The sequence below is a fragment of the Salvelinus fontinalis genome, chromosome 40 (assembly GCF_029448725.1).
Source record: "Salvelinus fontinalis isolate EN_2023a chromosome 40, ASM2944872v1, whole genome shotgun sequence".
NCBI lineage: Eukaryota > Metazoa > Chordata > Actinopteri > Salmoniformes > Salmonidae > Salvelinus > Salvelinus fontinalis.
In genome coordinates, this window is record NC_074704.1 from 18334426 (window position 1) to 18353945 (window position 19520).

The 19520-nt window shown below is 40.6% G+C and overlaps 1 protein-coding gene across 1 annotated transcript in view; it reads left to right on the forward strand.

The window, feature by feature from the left end:
* LOC129839336 (E3 ubiquitin-protein ligase NEURL1-like) overlaps positions 1-19520 on the forward strand; it is a 72117-nt gene that overhangs the window by 17641 nt on the left and 34956 nt on the right. The window contains exon 3 of the mRNA XM_055906681.1: positions 1381-1702. Coding sequence (XP_055762656.1) covers positions 1381-1702 — 322 coding nt within the window. The remainder of the gene's footprint in view (positions 1-1380; positions 1703-19520) is intronic.

A 19520-nucleotide genomic window follows, 5' to 3' on the forward strand; every position in this document is an offset into this window, starting at 1 on the left:
TGGCTCCGGCCAAATGTCCGGGGGAATTTTAGCCTATTCATTGATTGAAATACCAATCGCTGTAGCGTGAGATTTGCTGCTACAGCTCATCAAACAGCTGGTCCGTTGGTGCTGGAGTGAAACGTGCTTTCATAAGCCCAATCATTGTGCAACAATTCTTAATGCAATCGCCTGTTAAAACAGTTTTGATGGCCACGATTAAAAAGAGCTACTATTTTTATTTCTCAACTGGTAATTGATTTGCGCTTCCCATTCGCCATTCAAGTGCATAGGCAACTAGGCAGGCATTAGTGTGTCACACACCACTTTGCAATGACCTGAACGCAGTATGAATTTTGAAAACATATACTTAACTGTTTGAAACCTGAACGTTTTACTACAGTACATATTATGAGACATGTCTAACCTGGCTTCGACGTAGCCTAGCCAAAATCCAACCAAACTTACAGGCAATTAGTTTATAAAGACTTCAATATGCCATTGAAACCAGTAGCCTATTCCTCTCATGTTGTATTGGTTTTCAAATCAACTTTATTTCATTGTCCAGGAACCAAATGCACAATCCTAGTCATATTACCAACCCATGCTAGTTGTTGCATCTTTATCTCCCTCCAAAATTTCGAATGGATATTTTTTTCTCTGTCTCGTGAAACCGCTCGCATGTGCGGTGCACTTCTGACAACTGTGTTCTCCTGCTAATTGCATTATGAAACGAACATTTGCACGTTTCCTACTGCCTTGTGCGCATTGCAGCGCTTATAATGTGAAGAAATAATCATGGATCAATATTTGAAGCTAAATATTCTGATCAGTTGCCTGAGCGTTACTCCTGTTGTTAGCTGAGGAAAAGTAAACGTGGCAGTTATTTTCAAATTGCGCATCGGAATTCTGTAAGAAGGACGCACGCCATTGCATCCTAGAGTTGCATGGTCTGTTGAGATGAATTACCACAATCTAAATGGGATTTCTGTCGCTGTGGGTGGACGCCTTAATCAGGTTACGCACCCAATGCATATTGGTCCGTTAAATGTCTTAAATGTCCGGTAAATTAAAATGCTGCAATGTCCGCTAAATTAAAATGCTGCCTGTCAAAGGTCTGCCACCATATTTTACTAACGGAAACCAAGGTACAGTTATACAACCAAGGCAGACTAAGCAAACCAGTCACTCAACAAACCAAATTGGCCCACCTGTCAGCATTGTATAGGCCTAGGTCACAAAATGGTATCTCATTGACAAACAATACACAAAGGGAACCTTCAAACTTCTAGGCAACATTTTTTACTTCCTTATAAAGTACAACCCTATTCCTTACACTCTTATGCTACTACAGACTGCTGTAAGACCATCGACCTATCATAGTCTGTCCTCCTTCCACAGATCACTAAGAAGCAGTGTTGCTGGAGCGGAGCTCTCCGTCTGGGCTTCACGGCTAAAGACCCGTCCCGTATCAACCCAGACAGCCTGCCCAAGTATGCCTGTCCTGACCTGGTCTCCCAGAGTGGCTTCTGGGCCAAGGCTTTACCTGAGGAGTTCGCCAACGAAGGGAACGTCATCGCCTTCTGGGTGGACAAGAAGGGCCGGGTCTTCTATAGAATCAATGAGTCCAACCCGATGTTGTTCTTCAGTGGGGTGAGAACAGGAGAACCGCTGTGGGGACTGATAGATGTCTATGGGTTGACCCGTGGAGTGCAACTGCTAGGTATGTTATGAAGGCATGCATGCACACCTACACATATATCTCCATAGCATTCCTCACTTCTAGCTTCTTGGTAAGGTGATGGACAATGAGAGAATTAGGAGGTTATGGGATTTGGTGATGACTAACATTTGGCCCTAGTATGTCTGCACCACTATAGCACATGGGCTGCAAAATAACTGCCCTGCTGTGCATTATCGAGGCATGCAATGCAGCTTAGCATACATACCATAGAGATAGACATAGCATACGATAGCCAATCGTTAGCCAAGGCTTAGCATACATACCATAGCGATAGACATAGCATGCGATAACCTAGCGTTAGCCAAGGCTTTGATGTACCCAGGAACTATGGCATACTGTGCATGTTTCTGTTCTCTAGGGATTCAATGTGTCAATGTTGTCATCCCCCTTGTGTTAAAAATAGACAAGGGGGTTGGTCACATGTTCCATAGATAGCCCATTTGATCCTAATTGCGAGCCGTGCCAATTGACAGGAGTACAGCGGTATCTCCTGTCTCGGGTAGCAGAGGGGTGGGATGTTTTGTGTTCACCGTGTGATGTGGGAGTCGTTTTATCTGAATCCCCCCCCCCCCCCCCCCCCCCCCCCCAGTCCCCCCGCACTCCTAGTCTTGACGGGAGGCAGCGATGACAAGTAGCGATAGAAACCTAGCTGTATTCCTGAACAGACTAGCATGGACTCCTGAGAGTAGCAACGTCAGACAACGGGGCCACAATTCGTTGGCCCAAAGTTCACATTGTCGTCTCGCATTACCGTGACACCCAGAAAGCAAGAATAGCATTGGGGGGGGCAGAGAAAAAAGTTAACAAAACAAACAAAAAAGATTCAAATGTCAAGAATCATGTGTGTTCCTTTGGCTAAAAGTATATTTCCTACAATGCTTGGACAGTTTGAACTCTCTTCTATAAGTCACTTGGGGAGATCCCTGGCGTCTTGGTAAACCGTATGCTGCTCGGAGCGCTGTTACAATCGCTCTCTTCAGCCCTAGTTAAATCAACACACAGCCTTTTACAGTCAGGCAAAAGCCAGGGCAGCCTAGGGTGCAGAGCTCCTATAGGTCCTCAGGGGGCCTTCTGACTAACATCTGCCTTCAACATACTGGTCGCTTACATCTGAACTGTAACAGTCCTAACATTTTTTTCCCTAGATGTTGTTGTTTTTTGACTTTGGGAAAGATTTTCTTTTCCTGCTTCGGCTTTCCACCTACATCCAACATATATACATCATGTTTACAATAAAACCAGCATCCTCTTATCTCTCTGTATACATAGACATGCAGCAGTCCAGTTATTTCTTTCCCCTTCAGTACTGTAGGCCTATACATTCTTATTTAGGTACAGTAATCTCTTATAAGGATTTACATGGAACATTCTATGGTCGACCTTATTATGGTTTTGTGAAATTTCACGTGACAAGAATGAACATGGGGCTTATATTTGTTTCCACCTACCACACGCAAACCTCCAGGCTCCCTTCACTTCATATTCCCTATCAGAGGTGGTATCTGTCAGACCAAATCACTTTTTCCCCAAGCCTGCCGACACGCATTATGTTACATATTCTATTCATTTAACTTAATGGCTCCACTGCACTGTACATGCGTCAGGACACGTCTGTTTAGCTGCTACTGTAAAGTCTAACATCTCCCCTAGGTAATCATCTAGGGTCAGATTTAGCTTTACCTGATAGTGGTTACGGTTAGGCTAAGGAAATGTTTAACTGATCACAGGTTTCTGCTTATTGGGAACGGCACAGATAAAGAAGTACCGGGGGCATCTGTTAGTCATCCCGGTGTTCCCACAGACTACTGTTACAAACCATACCTAGAATAAGTTTCAAACTATCTGTGCTGTTTAATCAAATGCCAACTCCGAAAGATTTATTAAATAAACGTAAACGATCCTTAATCACTGAAAAACAAACTCTGTTGCAAGATATGAGCTATTTCAAAACCCATAATTACACACGGTCTCACACACACACATACACACACACACACACACTCACAAACACATAGAAACCGTTATTTACCATCTTAGCACCAAAGTGAACACACGTGCCTACTTCGAAAAAACAAAGTGTATTTTGTCATTCGATAACATCGGTGAAAGTCCCAAGGGTTGTGTTGAGGTCAGCACAGACGGTTAGGATGACAGGATGACCCCGGTTTACCCGGCAACAACTTCGAGGCCTCCGATAGGGTGATGCATGATAGGTCCCTCTGTAGGTATTGTGTGATAGGCCCCCTGCAGGAGATGCCTTCCAGACACATTTTAGGGGTTATTACACGTGGCTTAGTGTGATGTAGTGTTTTCCACACCTCCGGTTGGGTGATGAGCATAGTTTAAGATCCAAGCTCTAGCTAATGAAACCCAGACAGGCAGAATTATGGGATGAATAAATCTAGCTACTCTGGTGTTGGCAGCTTCATTCCTCATACACACACAGACACGCACCTTCTCCGACAACCATGAGAATGGCGATGCACTGCACTTCCCTGCCTGCCTGTCTATCTCTTTTTAACTATCTCTTCTTAACTATCTTCTCAATCTCTTCTTAACTATCTCTTCTTAACTATCTTCTCTGTCTATCTTCTCTGCCTATCTTCTCTGTCTATCTTCTCTGCCTATCTTCTCTGCCTATCTTCTTTGTCTATCTTCTCTGTCTATCTCTTCTTAACTATCTCTTCTTAACTATCTTCTCTGTCTATCTCTTCTTAACTGCCTTAACTACATACCAACAACACTACAATTTAAATGACTTCAAACGTGATACATTATCAGTCATGTAGTGACTCCATGTCTTTCATGTGCATATGACAAATAAACAAGCAAAGTTGACGAGAGCATTGAACTTAACATACAACACCCGTTCTGCCTGTCACATTCTGTTAAAGTTCCCCAAAGCACACACATCCCTGGGTCGCTCCTCTTTTCAGTTCGCTGCAGCTAGCGACTGGAACGAGCTGCAAAAAACACTCAAACTGGACAGTTTTATCTCCATCTCTTCATTCAAAGGCTCGATCATGGAAACTCTTCCTGACAGTTGTGGCTGCTTTGTGTGATGTGTTGTTGTCTCTACCTTCTTGCCCTTTGTGCTGTTGTCTGTGCCCAATAATGTTTGTACCATGTTTTGTGCTGCTAACATGTTGTGTTACTGGGTCGTTCCACTAAATGAGTGCCTTTTGCATCCCTTTGATGTGTTAAGTAGAAATGATGCACCAATATTGAATTTTACTCACCATCACAATTGAAATGCTATCACTAACCACGCTTCCATCCAAGCAATTTATGCGGATGAATTACCCGATGCATGAAAAAAGTCACAACCCGGGCTGATGGAAACATGAAATGCTGGTATAATTTTATAAAAGCCGAAAGACAATTTGTTCGTTCGACATGGTGGGATCTTTTGTGTCTGTAAAGTTATTTATGCGAGAAATAGTGGTGGAAATGACTTCATGCGCAAATATTGATATATTAACCATCATATGGAAGGAAACTTGTAGTCACGCAATGATATGTTGTGCGGTCCTCCCACTACAACTCGGGAAAGTATGCAGTTTATTAGTCTACAGATGAAATAAATGATGATGAACTTCACAGGGGGGTGAAAGTGCACGGTGATGAGCCTGATGCTCCTTTCCAATAAATATCCAGGGTCTTATTCTGGTAACATGATGATCAATGCTTGGCTGCCCTTTGACAAATATAAATAATATCGCTCTTTATCCATAATAATCTCATCATGTAGCCTACCCGTACTGTGTCTGCAAGCTGTTGGCTAGAGGAGCACATGTGCCAAGACCAGAGTTTGCTATATAACGCAGCAGTTTTTGTGACAAAACCATCAGTACTGTAGAGTTGAAAAGTCGATGGAAACCCATTTAACTTGTATTTTTTATTTGGTACATTGGAATTTAATGGCAAAAGTTATTTTTATGTGCACTACGTCATCACACACAGCCTTTTATCCACAACATGTCAGTTTGATGGAATCACATCTCTGGTGGGAAAATTAGATGGAAACCTAGCTACTGCCAAAGTTTTGGTTGGTGGCCAAACAAATTATCTGCATTGATCAATTTGTAAAGAGTAATCGATGAAGCCAAATTATTAAACACTTTGCCCACCCTGTCGTCTAGATGTCATAGCCATTCATTTCTGGAATATTGTCAGTCATTACATGCATTTCAGCAAGCCCTATACTTTCCCCACTTGTTTGTTGTGTTGCAGCCTTTCTTTGTCACTAGACTACACACAATACCACATCATGTCAAAGTGGAATTATGTTTTTCAAAATATTCACAAATTAATCAAAAATGAAAAGTCATTAAGTATTCAACCCCTTTGTTATGGCAAGCCTAAATAAGTTCAGGAGTACACATTTGCATAACGAGTCACATACTAAGAAGGCATGCACTCACTTTGTGTGCAATAACATCATTTTTAAGGTTCCTCAGTTGAGCAGTGAATTTCAAACACAAAGACCAGGGAGGTTTTCCGATGCCTCACAAAAATAGGCACCTATTGGTAGATGGGTAAAAATAAATAAAAAGCAGACATTGAATATCTCTTTGATTACACTTTGGATGGTGTATCAATACTCCCAGTCACTACAAAGATACAGGCGCCCTTACTTACTCAGTTGCCGGAGAAGAAGGAAACTGCTCAGGGATTTCACCACTTTAAAACAATGACAGAGTTTAATGGCTGTGATAGGAGAAAATGTAGGATGAATCAACAACATTGTAGTTACTCCACATGTCACGCCCTGGCCTTAGTATTCTTTGTTTTCTTAATTATTTTAGTTAGGTCAGGGTGTGACATGGGGAATGTATGTGTTTTTGTAGTGTCTAGGGTGGTTATATGGAAAAGGGGGTGTTGGGTGTAGTGTATGGGTTTGTGTTGAGTGAATGTGTCTAGCTGTGTCTATGGTTGAGTGTAGGTTCTAGGAAAGTCTATGGTTGCCTGAATTGGGTCTCAATTAGAGACAGCTGGTTATTGTTGTCTCTGATTGGGAGCCATATTTAAGGCAACCATAGGCTTTAGCTGTTTGTGGGGAATTGTCTATGTCAGAGTGTTTAGTGTCAGCACTTATGTTTGTATAGCTTCACGGTCGTCTGTTTTGTTGTATAGTGTTCGTGTCTTTTTTCGTCTTCTTTCTTTAATAAAGAAGATGTACTTTCCACGCGCTGCGCCTTGGTCCTCTCTCAGTCCCGTTGACGATCGTGACACCACAATAGTAACCTAATTGACAAAGTGAAAAGAAGGAAGCCTGTACAGAATAAAAAAATTCCAAAACGTGCATCCTGTTTGCAAAAAGACACAAAAATAAAACTGCTAAAATTTTGGCAAAGTAATAAACTTTATGTCCTGAATACAAAGCGTTATTTTTGGGGCAAATCCAACGCAACACATCACCGAGGATCACTTTTCATATTTTCAAGCATGGTGGTGGCTGTATCATGTTATAGGTATGCTTGTCATCGGCAAGGACTAGGGAGTTTTTTATTGCAAAAAGAAACAGAATAGAGCTAAGCACAAAAAAAGACAATTAAATCCATTTTAATCCTACTTTGTAAGACAACAAAATGTGAAAAACAATCACGGGGTGTGAATACTTTCTGAAGGCACTGTATATGCATTTTGAGTCATTAAATGCATTTTAGAAAAGATGCAAATGTACATGTTTTTTTAAATACATTTTGTATTGAGGTCAGCACAGAACAATAGTCTTAAAGCCTTTGGGGTTATTATTGCACATGGCGTAGTGTGATTTAGTGTTTTCCACCCCTACAGTTGGATGATGAGCATAGTTTAAGATCCCAGCTCTAGCTAATGAAACCCAGACAGGCAGAATTATGGGCTAGATAAATCTAGCTACTCTGAGGGTGGCAGCTTCATTCCACAAACACACACATGGATGGAGAGAGAGAGAGAGACACACACACATCACACACACACACAGTCTTAGACAGACACACACGCACACACCACACACACACCGTCAATGACGACCATAGAAATGGAGCTGCGCTTGCCTGCCTTGCTGTCAATCTATCATCTCTCTTAACTGCCTTCTCCTTTTTGGCACCATTAAGCTCACCTTTCCCGGCAATATATGTAGCCATAAACAAGTCCATATCTTTATGGCGCTGGTATTTGGGAAAGGTGATAGCGTGACACTTCCTGCTAGAGCCTCCTAGGTAGGAACTGATCCAACACTGTTAAAAATGAAGTGCTTTGTAACACTGAGCTTGCCACCATCTTGAAGGAGATGAAACCTTAACTTTGCTGGAGTATTGAAACACATCATCCTGAGATGTTTGGAAATATTACATGGTGTGTTGTAACACCACTAAATCAAGCATTGTGCAATACTTTGCCAGGGACTGGGAGCAATCCCGGAAAATATTTAAAACACTATTTTGGTGTTTTAAGTTCTTTTGAGTGCAGAATTAGATCCCTTCTCTTATGGTGTACTTTCCTCTCTAAAGCTTCTAAACACCATTATGATGTTTTGAATCCTGTCTAGTACAGAAGTAGATCACTTTCTCTGGAGTGTCTTAATGTTTAACTTTGTTTTATGTATTTGAGAATTTGCCTTTTTATACAATTTTGGCAGGCATTGTCAGACACGGCGTTTAAACCACCAGACCCAACTGAAGGTTGAACTGCAAGAATTGAGGATTCTGCCTTAGCCTCTTTCATTAACAATAATGAATGTGGGAATGGGTGCAGTCCTCGTTGAACGTCGGTTTTGATAACTGCTCATCATGATCCTTTACACCTCATGGCACAACAAGCTTAACGTAGAGTTGTCTTTCTTCAAACATGCATACGACATTGTGTGAAAAAAAATCACAAAGTCCAAATTGTTTGAATTACCCACAATCCTCCTAAAACAGAGTCACGTGGCAAGATAGGAAATGCAAGGGGATTCAAACCAAAGACTTCCAATGAGTTCAATCACTCAATGTTCGCTTTCTTTAGTTAGCCTCATAAAAGACACATTTTTCAACAACATTTTAAGTTGGACGTATTTGTACATTATTTTGGTAAAATTAAAATAGTAAATCATTGAAACGACTTGCATACATTTTGACACTTTATTGAGACAGTTCTGAAATGATTAGAGGGGATAGAGATAGGTGGGAGAAACAGATTGAAGGGTTGGGGCAGGGAAATTAACCCTGGTCTTTGGTGGGGAGAGGGGTGACTAACCCGGGTGCGTTACCGCCAAACAATTTCAATTCACTACAGAATCATTTCTTACAGTGTGGCTGTGTGGTTGAGTGGGTAACATTCCAACGATATGTACCTGTCCTTTTCCCAATCTGTCTCATGAAGAAATTAACTTCTTATGGCAGGGGGCAGTATTGAGTAGCTTGGATGAATAAGGTGCCCAGAGTAAACTGCCTGCTACTCAGTCCCAGAAGCTAAGATATGCATATCATTAGTAGATTTGGATAGAAACCACTCGGAAATTTCTAAAACTGTTTGAATGATGTCTGTGAGTATAACATAACATATGGCAGGCAAATCTGAGAGAAACCCCAACCAGGAAGTTGGAAATCTGAGGGTTGTCATTTTTCAACTCATCGCCTATCGAATATACAGTGGGATATTGGTCATATTGCACTTCCTAAGGCTTCGACTAGATGTCAACAGTCTTTAGAACCTTGTTTGATGCTTCTACTGTGAAGGAGGGGGAAATGAGGGCTCTTTGAGTCAGAGGTCTGGCAGAGTGCCATGAGCTGACCAGGTGCGTTCACGTGAAAGTTAGCTTGCGTTCCATTGCATTTCTGAAGACAAAGGAATTCTCCGGTTGAAACATTATTGAAAATTTATGAATAAAACATCCTAAAGATTGATTCTATACATTGTTTGACATGTTTCTACGGACTGTAACGGAATTTTTGGACTTTTCGTCTGCTCGGCCTCATGAATTTGGATTACTGGGCTAAACGCGCGAACAAAAAGGAGTTATTTGGATATAAATGATGTACTTTATCGTACAAATTAAACATTTATTGTCGAATTGGGATTCCTAGGAGTGCCTTCTGATGAAGATCATCAAAGGTAATTGAATATTTATAACGCTATTTCTGACTTCTGTTGACTCCAACATGGTTTTGTTGTCTGAGCGCTGTACTCAGATTATTGCATGGTTTGCTTTTTCCGTAAAGTTTTTTTGAAATCTGACACAGCGGTTGCATTAAGGAGAAGTATATCTCTAATTCTGTGCATAACACTTGTATCTTATATTAAAGTTTATGATGACTTTTTCTGTAAATTGATGTGGTTCTATGCAAAATCACCGGATGTTTTGGAAGCAAAACATTACTGAACGTAACGCGCCAATGTAAACTGAGATTTTTGGATATAAATGTGTACTTTATCGAACAAAACATACATGTATTGTGTAACATGAAGTCCTATGAGTGTCATCTGATGAAGATCATCAAAGGTTAGTGATTAATTTTATCTCTATTTCTGCTTTTTGTGATTCCTCTGTTTGGCTGGAAAAATGGCTGTGTTTTTCTGTGACTAGGTACTGACCTAACATAATCAGATGGTGTGCTTTCGTCATAAAGCCTTTTTGAAATCGGACACTGTGGTGGGATTAACAACAAGTTTATCTTTAAAATGGTGTGAAATACTTGTATGTTTGAGGAATTTTAATTATGAGATTTCTGTTGTTTGAATTTGGCGCCCTGCACTTTCACTGGCTGTTGTCAAATCGATCCCGTTAACGGGATCTTAGCCGATCTCAGCCATAAGAGGTGGAATTCCACAATTCCATATTTTTGCTGTACTTTTTAGTACCTTTTTTATTAATGCATTGCATGGTCGTATTTTACATGTTTGCTGGACTTACCAACAAACAGGAGCAGAAGCATTTAAAATAAACTTTTGTTGGTGTTTCTAGATTTGTAGTCTCCATAGTCTCTTATCATCAATCAATATTTAGGCTATAAACCACTTGCATTTATAAACCATTGATTTTATGAGAAACAAAGTTTTTGTGTTTTGATGCTGCCTTTACATGCACTGAAACCCTAAGAAGTGTTTTCACACACTCTCTTAAAAACACCAATATTCAGGTGATGAACCACTTTGGGTATTTCAGAGTACTTCATTTCTGTTTTAAAGAACATTCTGTGTATTAAAACACTTACATTGAGTTTATATTCAAAGCCCATCCAAACAACAGATCTCAGCTTAGGTGCACTACTTTTCATGGTTTCGTTACACAATCATGGTGTATTGAGACTTTCTACTTTTACAGTGTAGGTAGGAACACATTTACGGTTTCAGGCCTTTAAAGCTACAATATGTAACTTTTTGGGCGACTCAACCAAATTCACATAAAAAGAGTTATATATCTTCCTGTCCCTTTGAAAGCAAGTCTAAGAAGCTGTAGATCTGTTCTATGTGTGCTATTTCTATGCTTCCCGTTCTGAAGTTTCGTTTTTGGGTCTTTTACTGTACTTTTTGTTCACCAGCTTCGAACAGCCGAATAGACAATATTTTGGGTTATGGAAAATACATTTCACAGCGGTGTAGATGGTACAATGATTCTCTGCACAATGACTGCTTGTTTTGTCACATAAACTGAAATTAGGCAAACTAATCGAATTTTTGCAACCAGGAAATGCCGATTTCTGCGTAGTGCATCTTTAACTGGGCAAATGCAATATCTTCTGGGTTGGGGCAGAATAATGAGCCTGATGTCCCTCAGAGGCTTTACATCCAGCAGGGTTAAAAAGGTTGTTTCATAAATATAAATGCTTCATGGCTGTGTCACATACCGTTCACGTGTGCAATGTTATGGCACGTACAGGCACAGAGGCATACAAGTATGAACACACACACACACACAGGTCCATAGAACTGGGGTAGAGAGGTTGAGGAGTTCCAGCTGCTGTTTTGAAGACAGGGACGCCAGGCCGTGCTGTGATGAGGAGGTCACAGTGGAACCTTAATCAGAGAGGGGCCCCAAAGTGACGCCTCTGAAAATGAAGCAAGGAGACTGACTTCAAAACACTGTGTGACAGTTAGAGACCTTTAGGTTCTTCTAACTGTAACAATGTTCAATGACTCTGTCTCATACACACACACACACACACACACACACACACACACACACACACACACACACACACACACACACACACACACACACACACACACACACAGACTGTTCAGTTGTTGTCTTAGGGAATTTATGTAGTTAATACACTCCAGTACACTTGAAGTGCAGTTAGTACAGTCTTTCACTATGCGTCAACATAAACACACTGTATGAATTATAGAATTCCTCAATGTAACATAGTATAAACACACTGTATGAATTATATAATTCCTCAATGTAACATAGTATAAACACACTGTATGAATTATAGAATTCCTCAATGTAACATAGTATAAACACACTGTATGAATTATAGAATTCCTCAATGTAACATAGTATAAACACACTGTATGAATTATAGAATTCCTCAATGTAACATAGTATAAACACACTGTATGAATTATAGAATTCCTCAATGTAACATAGTATAAACACACTGTATGAATTATAGAATTCCTCAATGTAACATAGTATAAACACACTGTATGAATTATAGAATTCCTCAATGTAACATAGTATAAACACACTGTATGAATTCCTCAATGTAACATAGTATAAACACACTGTATGGATTATAGAATTCCTCAATGTAACATAGTATAAACACACTGTATGGATTATAGAATTCCTCAATGTAACATAGTATAAACACACTGTATGAATTATATAATTCCTCAATGTAACATAGTATAAACACACTGTATGAATTATAGAATTCCTCAATGTAACATAGTATAAACACACTGTATGGATTATAGAATTCCTCAATGTAACATAGTATAAACACACTGTATGAATTATAGAATTCCTCAATGTAACATAGTATAAACACACTGTATGAATTATAGAATTCCTCAATGTAACATAGTATAAACACACTGTATGAATTATAGAATTCCTCAATGTAACATAGTATAAACACACTGTATGAATTATAGAATTCCTCAATGTAACATAGTATAAACACACTGTATGAATTATAGAATTCCTCAATGTAACATAGTATAAACACACTGTATGAATTATAGAATTCCTCAATGTAACATAGTATAAACACACTGTATGGATTATAGAATTCCTCAATGTAACATAGTATAAACACACTGTATGAATTATATAATTCCTCAATGTAACATAGGAAAAACACACTGTATGAATTATAGAATTTCTCAATGTAACATAGTATAAACACACTGTATGAATTATAGAATTCCTCAATGTAACATAGTATAAACACACTGTATGAATTATAGAATTCCTCAATGTAACATAGTATAAACACACTGTATGGATTATAGAATTCCTCAATGTAACATAGTATAAACACACTGTATGAATTATAGAATTCCTCAATGTAACATAGTATAAACACACTGTATGGATTATAGAACATCTCAAAGTAACACAACATAAATATACTACATGAATTATAGAATATCTCAAAGTAACACAGTTGTCAATGATCTCAACGATTGACAGGTCAGCCTAACCTCCTCTCTCTTTGTCTCTCTCTCTGTCTCTCTCTCTTTCTCCATCTCACTCTCTCTCTGTATCTGTCTTTCTCTCTCTCTCTTTCTCCGTCTCTCTCTCTCTGATAGAAAAAGAAGGTAATAAACGTTTCAAAGGAAGGGAACATTCTGTTACTTTTCAAATGGCCCGGAAAACATTTTCAAAGTGTGTGTGTGTGTTTTCAAAGAATACTCTATAACATTCAAAAGCCGAGCTTTTCTGCTCCTTGACTTGTTTAAAAAGTTTTCAATACAAATAGATTTTACTTTCTCAAATTTTGGCTCAATGTATTGTTTATACTGTAGGGCAAAACACCAGTGATTGCGGAATGTGCTCTTTTCTATAGATTTTCGGCACGGGCAACAGTGAAAAAGGAGGCCGATGTTTTGACACGCGGGAACCCAAGCTGTGAGAGCTTGATGGATGAGGTTGTGAGAAAAATGGGTGTTTTTGTTTATGTCTTTCGCGAATGTGTCAGAGAAATGTCGCTTATCCCTGACAAGGTGTCACAATGTCTATAAGGTTGTCCGAACCTTGTAGAGAGAGAGTGTGTGTGTGTGTGTGTGTGTGTGTGTGTGTGTGTGTGTGTGTGTGTGTGTGTGTGTGTGTGTGTGTGTGTGTGTGTGTGTGTGTGTGTGTGTGTGTGTGTGTGTGTGTGTGTGTGTGTGTGTGTGTGTGTGTGTGTGTGTGTGTGTCAGCGTTAGGAGAGATGTGAAGAATTAAAATATGCCAGGTCTGATACAGAAACATATTAAAATCTTTCATATTTCTCTGTTGTCTGGTTGGCAGCAGGTTGATGTCTGTCTCTTCATGGTTTATACAGCACCTTTCACGTATGATTTGTTGTGCAGAGGTATCAAATCAAATTTGATTGGTCACATACACATATTTAGCAGATGTTATTGTGTTTGTAGCGAAATGCTTATGCTTCTAGTTCTGACAATGCAGGAATATCTAACAAGTAATCTAACAATTTCACAACACAAAATACAAGTAAATCTAAGTAAGGAATGGATTAAGAGTATATATATATATATATATATACACTGCTCAAAAAACACTTAAACAACACAATGTAACTCCAAGTCAATCACACTTCTGTGAAATCAAACTGTCCACTTAGGAAGCAACACTGATTGACAATAAATTTCACATGCTGTTGTGCAAATGGAATAGACAAAAGGTGGAAATTATAGGCAATTAGCAAGACACCCCCCAAAACAGGAGTGATTCTGCAGGTGGTGACCACAGAATACTTCTCAGTTCCTATGCTTCCTGGCTGATGTTTTGGTCACTTTTGAATGCTGGCGGTGCTCTCACTCTAGTGGTAGCATGAGACGGAGTCTACAACCCACACAAGTGGCTCAGGTAGTGCAGTTCATCCAGGATGGCTAATCAATGCGAACTGTGGCAAAAAGGTTTGCTGTGTCTGTCAGCGTAGTGTCCAGAGCATGCAGGCGCTACCAGGAGACAGGCCAGTACATCGGGAGACGTGGAGGAGGCCGTAGGAGGGCAACAACCCAGCAGCAGGACCGGTACCTCCGCCTTAGTGCAAGGAGGTGCACTGCCAGAGCCCTGCAAAATGACCTTCAGCAGGCCACAAATGTGCATGTGTCAGCATATGGTCTCACAAGGGGTCTGAGAATCTCATCTCGGTACCTAATGGCAGTCAGGCTACCTCTGGCTAGCACATGGAGGGCTGTGCGGCCCCACAAAGAAATGCCACCCCACACCATGACTGACCCATCGCCAAACCGGTCATGCTGGAGGATGTTGCAGGCAGCAGAACGTTCTCCACAGCGTCTCCAGACTCTGTCACGTCTGTCACATGTGCTCATGTGCTCAGTGTGAACCTGCTTTCATCTGTGAAGAGCACAGGGCGCCAGTGGCGAATTTGCCAATCTTGGTGTTCTCTGGCAAATGCCAAACGTCCTGCACGGTGTTGGGCTGTAAGCACAACCCCCACCTATGGACGTCGGGCCCTCATACCACCCTCATGGAGTCTGTTTCTGACCGTTTGAGCAGACACATGCACATTTGTGGCCTGCTGGAGGTCATTTTGCAGGGCGCTGGCAGTGCACCTCCTTGCACAAAGGCGGAGGTAGCGGTCCTGCTGCTGGGTTGTTGCCCTCCTACGGCCTCCTCCACGTCTCCTGATGTAATGGCCTGCCTCCTGGTAGCGCCTGCATGCTCTGGACACTACGCTGACAGACACAGCAAAACTTTTTGCCACAGTTCGCATTGATGTGCCATCCTGGATGAACTGCACTACCTGAGCCACTTGTGTGGGTTGTAGACTCCGTCTCATGCTACCACTAGAGTGAGAGCACCGCCAGCATTCAAAAGTGACCAAAACATCAGCCAGGAAGCATAGGAACTGAGAAGTGGTCTGTGGTCACCTCCTGCAGAATCACTCCTGTTTTGGGGGGTGTCTTGCTAATTGCCTATAATTTCCACCTTTTGTCTATTCCATTTGCACAACAGCATGTGAAATTTATTGTCAATCAGTGTTGCTTCCTAAGTGGACAGTTTGATTTCACAGAAGTGTGATTGATTTGGAGTTACATTGTGTTGTTTAAGTGTTCCCTTTATTTTTTTGAGCAGTGTATATATATGTGTCCCATTGGACTAAGATACAGTGGTATAGTACAGAGTACAGTATATACACATGAGATGGGTGATGCAATATTTACACACAATTAAAGTGACTAAGATACCGTACAATAGTATAGAGTACAGTTTACACATATGTGTGACATGCCATGATAACTTTTTATGGATGTCACAACAAAACACAAGGCTTGTCTGGTAGAATTTAGCACTCAATACACCCACTCGTAGCATGCGTTCCAGCAGGTATATCTCACTGGTCACCTCCAAAGCCAATTCGTCCTTTGGTCGTCTTTCCTTCCAGTTCTCTTCTGCCAATGACTGGAACGAACTGCAAAAATCTCTGAAGCTGGAAACACTTATTTCCCTCACTAGCTTTAAGCACCAGCTGTCAGAGCGGCTCACAGATTACTGCACCTGTACATAGCCCATCTATAATTTAGCCCAAACAACTACCTCTTCCCCTACTGTATTTATTTATTTAGCTCCTTTGCACCCCATTATTTCTACTTCGCACATTCTTCCACTGCAAATCTACCATTCCAGTGTTTTACTTGCTATATTGTATTTACTTCGCCACCATGGCCTTTTTTTGCCTTTACCTCCCTTATCTCACCTCATTTGCTCACATTGTATATAGACTTATTTTTCTACTGTATTATTGACTGTATGTTTTGTTTATTCCATGTGTAACTCTGTGTTGTTGTATGTGTCAAATTGCTATGCTTTATCTTGGCCAGGTCGCAGTTGTAAATGAGATCTTGTTCTCAACTAGCCTACCTGGTTAAATAAAGGTGAAATTAAAAAAATAATGCACTGAAGTCAGACAATGTATGATATATACAGTTGACGTCGGAAGTTTACATACACCTTAGCCAAATACATTTAAATTCAGTTTTTCACAATTCCTGACGTTCAATCCAAGTAAAAATTATCTGTCTTAGGTCAGTTAAGATTACCACTTTATTTGAAGAATGTGAAATGTCAGAATAATAGTAGAGAGAATGATTTATTTCAGCTTTTATTTCTTTCATCACATTCCCAGTGGGTCAGAAGTTTACATACACTCAATTAGTATTTGGTAGCATTGCCTTTAAATTGTTTAACTTTGGTCAAACGTTTCGGACAGCCTTCCACAAGCTTCCCACAATAAGTTGGGTGAATTTTGTCCCATTCCTCCTGACAGAGCTGGTGTAACTGAGTCAGGTTTGTAGGCCTCCTTGCTCGCACACGCTTTTTCAGTCCTGCCCACAAATTTTCTATAGGATTGAGGTCAGGGCTTTGTGATGGCCACTCCAATACCTTGACTTTGTTGTCCTTAAGCCATTTTGCCACAACTTTGGAAGTATGCTTGGGGTCATTGTCCATTTGGAAGACCCATTTGCGACCAAGCTTTAACTTCCTGACTGATGTCTTGAGATTTTGCTTCAATATATCCACATACTTTTCCTCCCTCATGATGCCATCTATTTTGTGAAGTGCACCAGTCCCTCCTGCAGCAAAGCACCCCCACAACATGATGCTGCCACCCCTGTGCTTCATGGTGTTCTTCGGCTTGCAAACCTCCCCCTTTTTCCTCCAAACATAACGATGGTCATTATGGCCAAACATTTCTATTTTTGTTTCATCAGACCAGATGGCATTTCTCCCCATGTGCAGTTGCAAACCATAGTCTGGCTTTTTTTATGGAGGTTCTGGAGCAATGGCTTCTTCCTTGCAGGGCGGCCTTTCAGGTTATGTCGATATAGGACTCATTTTACTGTGGATATCAATACTTTTGTACCTGTTTCCTCCAGCATTTTCACAAGGTCCTTTGCTGTTGTTCTGGGATGGATTTGCACTTTTAGCACCAAAGTACGTTGATCTCTAGGAGACAGAACGCATCTCCTTCCTAAGCGGTATGGCGGCTGCGTGGTCCCATGGTGTTTATACCTGCGTACTATTGTTTGTACAGATGAACGTGGTACCTTCAGCTGTTTGGAAATTGCTCCCAAGGATGAACCAGACTTGTGGAGGTCTTGGCTGATTTCTTTTGATTTTCCCATGATGTCAAGCAAAGAGGCACTGAGTTTGAAGGTAGTTTGAAGGAAATACATCCACAGGTACACCTCTAATTGACTCAAATTATGTCAATTAACCCATCAGAAGCTTCTAAAGCCATGACATAATTTTATGGAATTTCCCCAAGCTGTTTAAAGGCACAGTCAACTTAGTGTATGTAAACCTGTGACCCACTGGAATTGAGATACAGTGAATTATAAGTCTGTATACAATTGTTGGAAAAATGATTTGTGTCATGCACAAAGTAGATGTCCTAACCGACTTGCCAAAACTATAGTTTGTTAGCAAGAATTGTGTGGAGCTGTTGAAGAACAAGTTTTAATGACTCCAACCTAAGTGTATGTAAACTTCTGACTTCAACTGTAGACCCGTCCTTATCTATAAATCCAATAAGACAGAACTTGTATATACAGTACAGATCATCTCAGACATCACAGACAAGCATAGAGGCTCTTGCAGTGTAGTTGACTGTGTCCCTGTTTGGAGTTAACACAGTTTAAACCTTTGTGACCAGCTGTAGAGAATTACTCTATTAGCGTGAGTAATAATGACACATGACATCTGGATGGAACCAGTCTGCTTGGGCTGGGTTTTGCTGGCTAGTACCATGATGCATATGTGATATGTCGTGGTGCAGCTGTGTAGTGGCACAAACTAATGATTAGAAGGAGAGCTGGTGGGAGGGAGGGAGTGAGAGAAAGACAGAGAGAGGAAGGGACAGAGAATGATGGGATGAGTGAAAAAGTGTGAGTGAGGGAGAAAGTGAGAGAGAGGGAGAAGGAAAGAAGGAGCGGAAGAGAGAGAGAGAATGAATGAGTGGGAGAAGAGGCATTAGCATAGAAGAACATTCATCAAAGCAATCTAATTCACTATTTTGCTTTACCCTCACTGCAAACTCACAATGTTTTCTCGCTTACTTTGACCCTTTTTATTTATGTTATTTATTTCACCTTTATTTAACCAGGTAGGCTAGTTGAGAACAAGTTCTCACTTGTAACTGCGACCTGGCCAAGGTAAAGCAAAGCAGTGTGACACAGACAACAACACAGAGTTACACATGGAATAAACAATAAACAAGCAAATAACACAATAAACAAGTCAATGACACAGTAGAAAAAAGAAAGTCTATATACAGTGAGTGCAAAAGGCATGAGGAGGTAGACAATAAATAGGCCATAGGAGCGAATAATTACAATTTAGCAGATTAACACTGGAGTGATAAATGAGCAGATGATGATGTGCAAGTAGAGATACTGGTGTGCAAAAGAGCAGAAAAGTAAATAAAATAAAAACGATGAGGATGAGGTAGGTAGATTGGGTGGGCTATTTACAGATGGACTATGTACAGCTGCAGCGATCGGTTAGCTGCTTAGATAGTTGATGTTTAAAGTTGGTGAGGGAAATAAAAGTCTCCAACTTCAGCGAGTTTTGCAATTCGTTCCAGTCACAGGCAGCAGAGAACTGGAAGGAAAGGCAGCC